Genomic DNA, 12,624 nt, shown 5'->3' on the forward strand with positions numbered 1-12,624 from the left:
GTCGGTTAACGCTAATCAATGGATGGTGAAACAGCCCCTAAACCTTCTTATTCTGATGATTAAGTATTTTATGTACAGTTGGGATTGGAATGTCCGGAAGCTATGCAGTACATCGACGGCGTCGGGGTGCACTGGTACGGAAACTACATGACGGCTCCGTCATTATATCGCTACATCAGCAAGTGCAATCCGGATAAGTTTATAATAGCCACAGAGGCTTGCAGCGGTAAGCAAATTGACATTCTATCATAATAAAAGAGAAGTAGGTTCACTACAAATCATAGTAAAAGAGAACAAGTATGCACCGGCGCGGACGCTCAGGGTTGTCGATGTTTTTTTTTATTTTTATTTTATTCGACTGGATGGCAAACGAGCAAGTGGGTCTCCTGATGGTAAGAGATCACCACCACCCATAAACATCTGCAACACCAGGGGTATTGCAGATGTCTATTTTAGATTAATTAATTACCTACTGGCAAATAATTTTACTATGAAAGTTAACTTAAAATTGTCTAGTAACTGTGTCTAGGTCTAGAGAAACAAGATTATTCGCCGATCTATTATTATTATTATACTAAATTTAAAAATATTATTTATAAATTCGCCAAAGTGGTGATGGCGACTGTGTACATACTACGAGTACTCATGTTCCCTACACATAATAGTATACCTAACTATATTGTTTATAGGTAGGTAGGTATCTATTATTTTTTAATATGTCCTTGCACGAAACTATCACACAACACTTATATACTACTAATTTACAACTATACCTAATAGAAAAAAATCGTAAGTACGAATAAGCGAACGTAAAAGGTGATCATCTCGCAAGACAAACGAGCTAAAATCGAAACGTACGGCACCGACGGCAGCGCAGCCGTGACTTAAGAAATAATCCTCCTTAAATTAACAGTGTGCGTGCGGCGGGTGCGTGCGTACCGGCGCCAACCGGCGCGCACACATTTAAGCCGCGACACAAGACGACCACAGACATAAGACGTCATCCGTCCATCTCGTTAAAATTGTAATTTTCCTAATAGTACATTACTGCAGAGGCCATGAAGTAAGGGATTGATGGACGAGTTCGGGGTAGACGGCCGAGACTTGTATAGTGCTTTTCTCAAACAATGTGAGGAAATATTTCACCCATCCATCCATCCATCCAATCGCATCGCATCGCATCGCATCGCATCGCTTGGCATCGCTTGGCATCGCTTGGCATCACTTGGCACCGCTTGGCACCGCTTGGCACCGCTTGGCACCGCTTGGCACCGCTTGGCACCGCTTGGTACCGCTTGGCATCGCTTCGCATCGCATCGCATCGCTTCGCATCGTATCGCATCGCATCGCTTCGCATCGCATCGCATCGCATCGCAGTATCGCAAATGCTTATAGAGTAGTGGTGGTTGGCTGTTCGTAATTTTTCCTTTGTCAGTTTAATGTTAGTAAGTAGGTAAAATTAAAAAGTTAGAGTAGCGGACAATAATGGATTTCATACATACTTCATGGCCTAGGCCAAGAAGTTATGTAGGGAGGTGGTAGGGAGCCATAAATGAGAAACTTCATGTCTCCATTTCGTGACATTAACGCATACATTTCCGAGCATGTTTGAGAAAATAATATTTATGTATGATTTTCCTAAATAATATTTCGTTTTGAAATTAACTTTAACTCAACTATTGCTTTTATTCATTCAGGCTATAAAACAAATGACGTGATATTAGGATCATGGGATAGAGCCATGGACTATATTTCCGACATCATTATGGTAAGTACCTACTGCTATTAGACCGTGACGACACTAGAAATAGAAATTACTAATTAATTAATTAATTATAATTAATTAATTAATTTTCTGGTTTTTCTATGCATCTATATTTCAGTTTGTATTTTCAATTTAGGTTTTACGGGATGACCGTAAAAGTAAAAATTTGGAATTGAAATAATACAAAAAGAAAAAAAACAATCTTAATTTGATTGCTTAGTAACGACATCTCTTGTCCGGGTGAGCGGTTGGTTCCAATGGAGTGCCGAAAGTTTCTCGATGAGGGCTACGGTATAGATGTCGCGAGCGTCACTGCTTAAGTGGCTAAATAAGAAACAAACAAGCTGAGATATGAGGTGCATAGGGGAAATTCGTGTCTGTACCGTTGACCAGCAGTAGTGTAGCGGTATAGCACGCGGTACGGAATACCGAGGACCTGGGTTCGATTCCCAGTGCTGGTCTTATTTTTCTGGTTTTTCTGTGCATCTATATTTCAGTTTGTATTTTCAATTTAGGTTTTACGAAATATATTCACATCGCAAGTGCAAATTTTCATTAAAATCAAGCGCCCCCCCCCCCTCTAAAATCTAAACCGAAGGGTGGAAAAATTTGAAAAAAATCAGGATGGTAGTAAGTATATCAAACATTCAAGGAAAACTATAACGGCTAAGTTTGCTTGAGAAATATTAGTAGTTTATGAGTAAATAGCAGCCTAAGGTATAAAATATACCTAAACTTGGAAGATTCGTAATGGCTACGGAACCTTATTTTGGGTGTGTTCGACACGCTCTTGGCCAGTTTTTTGATGTACGTTTAAACGCATAAGTATAAAAGAGTATAAACATAAAATAATTATTTAAATGAAATTGTAAATTATATTTGTCAAACAATATAATAAAGTGTTACATTAAGTGAAAAAATATTACTGTTTATTATTAATTATTACTGTTTTATTTACTCAATTCAATTAGATCTGAGAAGTGAACTACTATGGGAGAATATCTAATATTGGGCTATTATAAAAAAAATACCTAACATAACTTAACCGAGTCAGTTTTGCCGTCAACAATACTCGTAGGTAATTCACTCGCTTGATAAAATTATGCGTATTCATTTTATAACAGTTTAAGTTATAGTTAATAATGTTATGCATATTTCAATTATGCGGATTCATTATTATGCTAAATAAGTGTTATGCTTTTTTATATGCAAGTTCGCTGTTATGCACAATTATGTTATGCCAAATCTATTATGCGAATTCATATTAGGACAATTAATTTTATGCGAAATAAGGGGCACCCACATCGACGCTACACACAAGTATACAATGTACCAAGGCCATGTAATTTTATTCCATTAATTTTAGGATAGTATTTAAATACAAGCAGCACAGGCCAGTCAGGATATAATTTACATTTTTTTTTACTCTTTTATACTTATGCAAAGTAATGTTATGCTAATTAAATTTATGCCAACTTACCGTTATGCTAATCCACATTATGCGCATTTACATTATACATACATACATATTTAGTTATGCGAATTAATGTTATGCGAATTAATATAGACCCCGTCAATATAACGCGCTGTCGATAAAAATGGATCATGTGCCAGCGTGTAGCCTTAATGGTAGATGTAAAGAATGTCACGTCGTACATATTTCATACATTCTACCTAAGAAATAGTGCTGAAATTTACTATATATTTTATAATAATCCACCTTGTACGTGATTCAGTTGCCTTGATAAACTCAAATCACATTTAAACTAAGGTTTTTTAATGAGGAATTCTTTATGTTTCAGGATTTATCGTACAATCTGGTGGGCTGGATAGATTGGAATCTCTGTCTAAATGAACAGGGCGGTCCTAATTGGGTTGGAAACTTCGTCGATTCCCCGATCATCGTGCTTAACAACAAGAAGGAGTTTGTCAAACAGCCGATGTTCTACGCGATGGGGCACTTCTCTAAATGGATCCCAAAAGGGTCATACAGGATCAACATAAAAGTCAAACAGACACCCGGACTTGAACAAATAGCCTTCAGGACACCCGAAGAAAATATAGTTGTCGTTTTACATAACAAGTAAGTTAAATAGCTTTGTATTATAATGATTTTGTGCCATAAGTTGAAGCTCCCCGCCGCATATTCTCGCGCTCTGTGCGGTAATTATGCTGTTCCTTTACTACGAAGCGCAAAATTAGAACTTCGTGTCCTGCTATCCCGCTAGCGCTTATATTATTTAAAACGAGTGAGAGTACGATACGAACTTCGATTTTCGAAATTCGCCCCTCTGCTCTCGTATTGGCGTGCTCAGCAGTTAAATCAAATGCTAAAGATAACGTTTGACTCGTCTGTATAGATTTAGCGCTACTACGAAACACGAAACTCGAAGTTCGTGTCGTGCGGTTCCTATGACACTTATACTATTTAATACGAGAGCAAGAGGGACGGTACGATACGCACTTCGAGTTTCGAGTTTCGTAGTAGCCCTGCAGATCCCAAAGTAGAAAAGTTTCTAAATCAAAGTCTGGAAAATTTTCAGACATTTAAATTAAGCAAACAAGAAAATCATTTCATCATTATTGTTTATTTTAGGGTAATTATTTGAGGTGTAAGATAAATGTTACAGAAATAAAAACACACATTTTGATGTGGTCTGTTTTATTTTGAACATAAGGATATGTACCGATAAGATGCTTTATATTATAAGAGATCGATAAAGTTTATTTTGGTTAAAAAAAGCAAAAATCCAATTTTAACGGTAACGAAAATGAGCATCGAGACCACGAAAAAGAACATTTTGTTTATTTTAAAATCTTATAATTGTACTATTTGAATGAAAATCCGATCATAATGAGAAAACGAATAAGCATTATTTAATTAATCAGGTATCAACAGAAATAGACAATCGATATCTATATAAAAAAAAATTAAAACTTGACCACGAAAATGACGACTTCAAATCGTCATTTTTGTAACCTTTTAAATACTATCTAGAAATTACTTAATTAAAGTAAGATTAATAACTTCAACTCACAAACCAAAACAGTTTTCAATACCTTCCCCCCGTGCAGGTCTACGGTAAACCAGAACGAAATTATGTTACAACGAAACAACACAACAAAATGCTCCTCTAAATGACGAAGTTTTCTTTTAATATTTAGATATATACATTTCACACTTACATTCAGGGCAAAATAATTCTTGACCCTCTCGCCAGTTAACAAAATTGGCGTCGCACTGGTCATAATTCCTATAACCACACCTGGAGCAAATGTTGTTGACGGTCAACCATTCTTCGTTTAAATCAATTAAATCAATAACGGCATAAACGATTACACTGTAAAAAGCAGAAAATTCTATAAAAAGTGTTCTGTATTTTTTCTACTTGTAGGGAAAATCATCTTTTTCGTGGTCTTTAATCAGTTTCGTGGCCCATAGGACCACGAAAATGATGACCACGAAATTGAAAAGCTCTTACTTTCGCGGCTCTGCAGTAAATATCCTATAGATTTGAAGCAAATGAAATCAATATTGAATAACTTAACTGCAAATGACACAGCACCAGTAAAACATTATATTTATTTACCCAATACTTACCAAGTCGCAACCGTAACGAAAATGACGCTCGATCTTTGACGCAAATCTAACTGAACCTTTATTACATTAATTATAGATAAATAATTATGACTTGCGATAAACATTATACGTTATATTGACGCAGTCTTATTTTCAAAGTTGCTTATAGTTAAAAAAGGATTTACAGGAGGTTTGACCTCTTTTTTTGTTTAAATTATACTTAATAAGTGTGGCTACGAAAATGATGGTGTATTTTGGAACAACGGGAAATGTAGAAAAAAATAGTCTTATCAATGTCCTAATTTTTTTATGTTTGCATGCATGGTATATCATATTATGAACATTCAATCCATGTTTTAAACAGCAAGTTTTTCTATACCTTGTATTTTTTACAATACTACAAAGTAATCAGGGATAATCCGAACCTGACCACGTAACTGACTTTTGTGCAGAAAATTTAAGTTATTGTGGAAAAAAAGATAAAATAGAATAAAATGTATTTACCACAAGTTTCAGTGATAATATCCTAAGCAACTTAAAAACAATAAACGATATATTTCTAATTTTATAACTAAAAATTTGAGTCTGAACACAATTGAACCTTTTGAAATAATAACCCTTTAACAGTCTTATTAATATCTGATACATAAAGTTCATACACATAATATATTTTCACACACATTCATAGTATATACACTTATGAAAAAATCCACAGAAAATTTAATCGGAAAGTTCCCTGCATACTATTTGAGAATGTTCTATATATATTACCTGCCTTATTTATTATATGCATGTTGTTATGTAGGTACCTATAACTATTTTTTTCTGCATTTTAGAAACTCTGCAGCCATCACCGTAACTGTCGTTTTGGGAGAGCTGCAAGCTACTGCGGCTTTAAAGTCGTACTCCGTCACCACGATAGAATTCCCTTTTAACTACAAAACCTTCGGTGTCCGACAAGGAAAATTGCGTCCATTGTCGCAGTTGAGGCAACCATGCGTTGCTATAAATTAGTTCTAAGCAGTGCAAACCTACTTTTCTTAACGTCCACTGCTAAACATTCCGCAAGGGTGTCTAGGACACCAGTAGATATTTTGTAAACACAGTGATTATAAAACAATATATATCTTTCTGCGACAAAATAGAGCAGAATCGAATTTGTTATTTGATCAAAGAGCTGGATTCCACTTGTCGGATGACGGGCCCGGATTTTAAAGGGATGTTGATGAACATTTTATATGAAACTAGTCACACTTGCCCGACACGACTTTCTATATACCTATTTAAATGACTGACATCCGACACGAAACGGATCCGACACCCGACAAGCGGGAACGGGCTCTAAATTGTATGCAACTTCGCTAAAGCATTTAAATTGATGTGTTATACTTGCTAATAACAGCATATTGGCACATACATATGCATAATATATTATAGTGTAAATCAGAGTAAAAGACAAAAGTAACGAATTAACAAGCGTTTGAGAGTAAAGGTTGTTGTTAATACGCGGGTACCACTCGAAGGCTTACATGACCGACGTAAGATTTTATTTTTCCTGTTTATTCCGAGAGCTCTACATTATAACTAATTATTAAGAAGATGACTTAATTAATTGTTAATTATTAAAGTTTTTAATAAAGTCCAAAGTAGAGTTTTCTTTGTTTATTTCCCGTTATGAATCAAAACTTTATTCTCGGTATCTGTACAAATGTAGTTGTGATGCACTTTTGCTATTATGTTGCGATGAGAATAATAATTAAAAACCTAAGTTAAGAATAAAGAAATAAATTGAATGACTTGACTTTTGATAATGGTTGGTTGGTTTTTTAGAAAAATATGGCTCTGTCCATTGGAGGACAATTTTGCCAGTGTCTAGTAGGTTTTGCCGTTGTACGGTAAAAAAGATCTATAAAACGAAATATGAGACGTAATGGTGGATGAACGATGACCAACCAATTTCGACTTTGATAATGTATGTATACTATGTGTAGAGTAGATCAAACGACCATGCAATAATTAAGTCCGTCAGTAAAAATAAAAACAAAACACGTTTAAACCAGAGTAATAAAAAACTTTTCTTCCAACTATGCTTCAATTTCATCATAACCGCACTAAATACCCAGCACAAAGCGGGACTTTTCTGCTCTAGAGCAGAAAAAATGTATGAACATCCTATTGCATTGTTTAACATTTTTTTAGTTACACCACCAAAGATCAAGTATTTTTGCTATAAAATTAGCCTGCATAATGTAAAAAAATCTAGTGTTAGGTTGGTCAACCTGACGGTCTTATGAAATTTGACAGATTGCGTACAAAAAATTGTTGCTTCCAATCCTATCAAAAATAGTAAGTAGCCGCGTATTTAAAAAAAAACTTGTGTTTGGTTGGCCAACCTGGCGCCCATCCGAAATTTAACAGATCGCGCGCGGGTAAAAATATCTGCTACTAACTCTGCCAAAAAAATAAGAAATTAAAAAAAATAGCGGGAACCTTGCGAATATTCCGTGGACATTTTTTGAGAGTGCGAATGTAAACTTACAAAAATGGAATCATCGAGTGCTAGTTTTCTTTCCTATTCATTGTTTAGCATTCCTGTAAGTAATAGTTGAAAGAAAAGCTGATTATGCACCTCGCATTAAGTAATTTATATTGCCCTGGTGCTTTTTGGCACTCGGTGCATTTATAAATAACTTTCTGCTTGGTGCAACAATCTACTATTGTCATCCAGGAATGAGTCGTCCAATCGGTACACGAGTCGTCTATTCTAGTCGTATATTAGTCTTCATCAGTACGGCATGGGGTGTATGACAGGAAGAGCTCAATACATACTCCGGCGCAGCTAATCGTGTGTCACGGAACTCACGCACTCACAACTCATGTTGAGATCTGTTACTCGGGTGACCATGCGTATCAACATGATCAGCGCTGGCTCTATCTCTCGGCCAAGGCTCTATCTCTCGGAGCAAGATTGTCTATATCGCTTCTATAACGCTTTTAATAAAATCCTCCGACCAACGAGGCTTTTGCAACCCGAATAATTCTCCCGCCTTTGAAACTTGGCACATGATGAAAATAGGTAATACAGATTATAGATATACAATAATCCAATAACTTTTCTTACGAGAAGTTAGGTATTTTTACCTAAACATGAAAATCGTTTATAGCTCTCTGTGAAAAATTCCTCAGACTGAAATTCTTTCTGTATACGTACCTATGTACTACTTAGAATATATATGTAAAATTATCCAATTATTTTTCGATTTCAGAGATACCGCAGATTTAACTTTTAACATTTTGCACTATAACTTCTACTGAAAAATTGCTCTGCTGATTTTTATTTTTAATATGATTTTATTTACTAAAATAAATAGCTTTTATAAGTTATCCAAAAGATTTTCCTTTCAGATATTATAATTCTTATTTTTAGGTAATTACGTCGTGTGAATAATTCGTAACTCCGTCTTTTCTTGTGAAGGGGGTGATATAACGTAAAAAATAAATGAAACAGGTATCGACAATAAAATACAGTGTAAAAGATTGGTTATTTATCAGGCTTCCGATAAATCATAAACTTGTAATGTGTAACTAAGAAGTAAACTCTTTTTAGCCCAACTATCTGAACCCTTCCGATTTTGTACTCTATTGACTTAAAGTTCCGGTAGACGACGGGTACAAAAAAAAACCTACTCGCCTACCAAAAGTTAATAACTAGCAGACTGTTTACCAATTACATAACCAGTATTTTCCTTAAACATGCTTAATCTTTTGCCAATAGCCGCGATTAACTGGGTGCCCGCCTTTTGCTTGCACAATCAGAGGAATGTAATTGTAACCATGGGAGGGCAGTTAGACATAGGGGACATAACTATCTACCCAAAAATATTAAGAATATGAAAAAAAAAACTTCCCTGTCACCTTCTTGTCATGTGTGCCTAACCTGTCCTTAAAATCTATATCAATTTATGGTGTATGTAAAGTTTCCAATCCACACTGCCCGCGTGCAACTGTAGCCCAAGATATCTCAATCTGAGAAGAGGCTCACTCAGAAGCTACACAGCAGTAGGACTAGTAAAGACTGGGTTGGAGTGCATTGGGTCGATTCAAGCCACCAGCGCTGCCTATTCAGCTGTCTACTCAATACGCGCCATAAGGGGAGAGAGACTTCGGGCTTTACCACAAAGTGCAAAATTCGAACGTCGTGTCTTGCCTTCCCGCTGGCGCTTATATTATTTAAAACGAGAGTGAGAGGAACGGTACGATACGAACTTCGATTTTAGAATTTCGTAGTAGCCCCTCTGTTCCGAATGGCAGTAAACTTCTATTTTTTCTTTCATCATAAGCCTTAATAGCCTTATTATATGAATAATATTTCTACATAAATATGGAAATCATTCGGACATGTAAACCTCCATAATGGTCACCCCAACTCTACGGCTTCACTACGTCAGTGACTCACCACCAGTTAATCGACTTACGTCCCAAGCTGCGCGCCCAAGACCGCGTATGTGCGTTGTTGTTATTTTCTTGTGAATATGATACCTACTATCTACACCGGGGCAGTGACGAACGGTAGCTGAGTCATTCGTGAATGAAGTTTACTTTGCAGTTTGCACTGCCGATGAATCAGTTTTTTGAAACTCGAGAATTATTAGTAACTTACCAACAGTAATGAGTCGACACAAACTTTGACCTAAGTGATAGGTTTGTTGTTTATGTTATGAATCGATCACGAATATAGGTTTGGTGCAGTCAGCAGCAAAAGTAGCGGATCACTTTTTTTACTCTGTTGCATTGGCATCTTATGGCGTTTAGTAGGTACGTGTACGTGGCTGTAAAACGACAAAGTACAAAAGTGTACAGCTACTTTTGATGCTGATTTTACCTACTCATTTGTTGGTATAAATCAGATTATTTTAATTTAACGTTTTTAGGGTTCAGTACCTCAGTTGGCAAAAGTCTTTGTTGTCCGTCTTTCTGTGAAGATTGAAGACCCTTTTTCTCAGAAAGAGATACCTATAATAAAATCAGCATAACCTCATTTTTGACCGACTTTATTATTAGGTAAGTGTAGTCGCCTACGTCAGCCCAATTGTGGACAGACGGTAGGTAAACAATGTATCAACCGCGCATCAACTCTTATTGTTGTCGGTTGACGTCTGACAGCCGGGGATCAACAAAGGGTTTGTGGCAACAACATGACATGTCATTCTGATCAGTTCAACTGACCTATATCAGGGCGTTGGTTACATAATGTATCATGTACCTATAGTTAAAAAGTAATTAAAGTAAGTTATTCTAAGCAAATATGTTTTTTATTATTGTTAATAATAATAAAAGTAAGTTTTTAAGTTGTTCACAAAAATCTAAAAAACCAAAAACATTATACAGTTAGGGAACGAACTAATCTACACCATACTCTTATTTTATCTTAAAAATGGATTGATCGTATAAAAATGTTTCAGAAATTTTGAGCTCTACTCTCTACTCTTTTGTAGCAGATGCAAACATCATAAAACCACAGAAAGCATAACGGAAAAGCTTTTTCACTTCTCATGCTCGTAAAGTTCGTGTTTATGCTGGATCTAGCTAAGCGACATAAAATGACTTTTTATGCACTAGTGCATAAAATAAAATCTACGTCTAAGCCCAAGGTTATCAGGTGTCAACAGCCACAAACAAAGAAGTTTATATATTTTTTTCATAATTTTTTAATTTGTATAAAATTAAAAATCAATCAAAATAAACCAATAAAACTAATAAAATATAATTAAATAGTAATTCATGAAAAATAAAATGTACATAGTAAGTGAACATTTGTTTCCACTGTTGCTATTTCGCTTCCTCGCCATCGAAGTGAAGCAGAGTGTAAAACTCGAGCATTAAACCCATTTTCCCCTCGACGTGTCTATCCACCCTCGCCATACCGGCTCGGGTGGCTATATGAACGTCTTGGGTAAAATGGCCCGTTTTATGCTCTTGTTGTACAATCTACTATTTCACTTCTAGTGCTCGGAAAGTTCGTGTTTACGGTGGATCTAGACGATATAAAATGTTTTTTTATGCTCTAGTGCATATAGTAAAATCTTCGTCTAAGACCAAGGTAATCAGGTGTCAACAACCAAACCACCAAACCAACCAACCAACAAAAAAGTTTCGACATATTTCTTTTAATAATTTTTAATTTATATAAAACTAAAAATCAATCAAAATCCATACACTAATAATATAAATGCGAAAGTGTGTGTGTTTGTGTTTGTCCGTCTTTCACGTCGAAACCGAGCGACGGATCGACGTGATTTTTGGCATGGATGGAGATAGTTTATGGGCCAGAAAGTGACAAAGGCTACTTTTTATCCCAGAAAAATGCACAGTTCCCGAGGGAACAAGCGCGCGATAACTGAATTACACGCGGGCGAAGCCGCGGGCAAAAGCTATTAAATCAATAAAACTAAAAAAATATAACAATTGTTTCCAGTGTGTTTCTATTTCATTTCCTCTCTATCGAAGTGAAAAGCAGAGTGTAAAAGTCGAGCATTAATTAAACCCATTTTCTCCTCGACGTGTCTAATACTGTCTATCCACCCTCGCCGGCTCGGGTGGCTATATGAATGCCTCGGGTAAAATGACTCGTTTTATGCTCTTATTGTACAATCTACTATTATTTAACTTGCAATGTATAATGTTTAATGTATGTATCTATGTATGTGCGGGTCAAATCTTGCAAGTTGAATTTGACCCACTTCCAGTGGTCGGATTGACTGGAAATTTGGCAACTTATGTAAATCTGGTGATAATACAATAATCTGGCAGTGACATCCTGGTGGTCCAGCTAAAATCATCTCTGCAGGATAGAACTCCTCATGGGTAAATGGCATCGGCTTGAAATTTAGTACGGAAATGTAGGTAGATGACAAGACAAAGAAAACAGCCACAAAAAGTACAGTCAGCATAAAAAGCTTGTGTTAAAAATTAAATTTTGAACAAAAAACTTGTTGCAAAACTATTTTTTAACCCTCGACGCAAAACGAGTGTCTATCTGTCTGTCAGTAGCATTGTAGCTATCAATCGGTTTATTTAACGTGAAAGCGAGTTTCCTCGCGTGCTTCTTGGCTGTGTTTGATAAAAATTGGTTCAGCCGATTTTGAAATATTGAACTTTGAAATGACAATATCAGGGGTTTTTCAAATTTTCTATGTGAACACTAGATTTTGTAAGACTTTGGACACAACTTTTAAAATGCTGAAATTAAGCTTCGAGTTTTCAGCTTATTAAACCTCAT

At 35.8% G+C, this 12,624-nt stretch overlaps 1 protein-coding gene across 2 annotated transcripts in view; it reads left to right on the forward strand.

The window, feature by feature from the left end:
• LOC141431284 (lysosomal acid glucosylceramidase-like) overlaps positions 1 to 12,624 on the forward strand; it is a 70,474-nt gene that overhangs the window by 10,097 nt on the left and 47,753 nt on the right. Inside the window, exons 9-12 of one of the 2 annotated variants that reach the window (XM_074092397.1) lie at positions 79 to 226; positions 1,698 to 1,768; positions 3,568 to 3,848; positions 6,182 to 6,991. In XM_074092397.1, coding sequence (XP_073948498.1) covers positions 79 to 226; positions 1,698 to 1,768; positions 3,568 to 3,848; positions 6,182 to 6,359 — 678 coding nt within the window. In that variant the 3' untranslated portion in view covers positions 6,360 to 6,991. Of the gene's footprint in view, positions 1 to 78; positions 227 to 1,697; positions 1,769 to 3,567; positions 3,849 to 6,181; positions 6,992 to 12,624 lie in introns of those variants that run through there. The other variant, XM_074092398.1, reaches the window with a different exon arrangement.

The sequence above is a fragment of the Choristoneura fumiferana genome, chromosome 9 (assembly GCF_025370935.1).
Source record: "Choristoneura fumiferana chromosome 9, NRCan_CFum_1, whole genome shotgun sequence".
In the NCBI taxonomy this organism is placed as follows: domain Eukaryota; kingdom Metazoa; phylum Arthropoda; class Insecta; order Lepidoptera; family Tortricidae; genus Choristoneura; species Choristoneura fumiferana.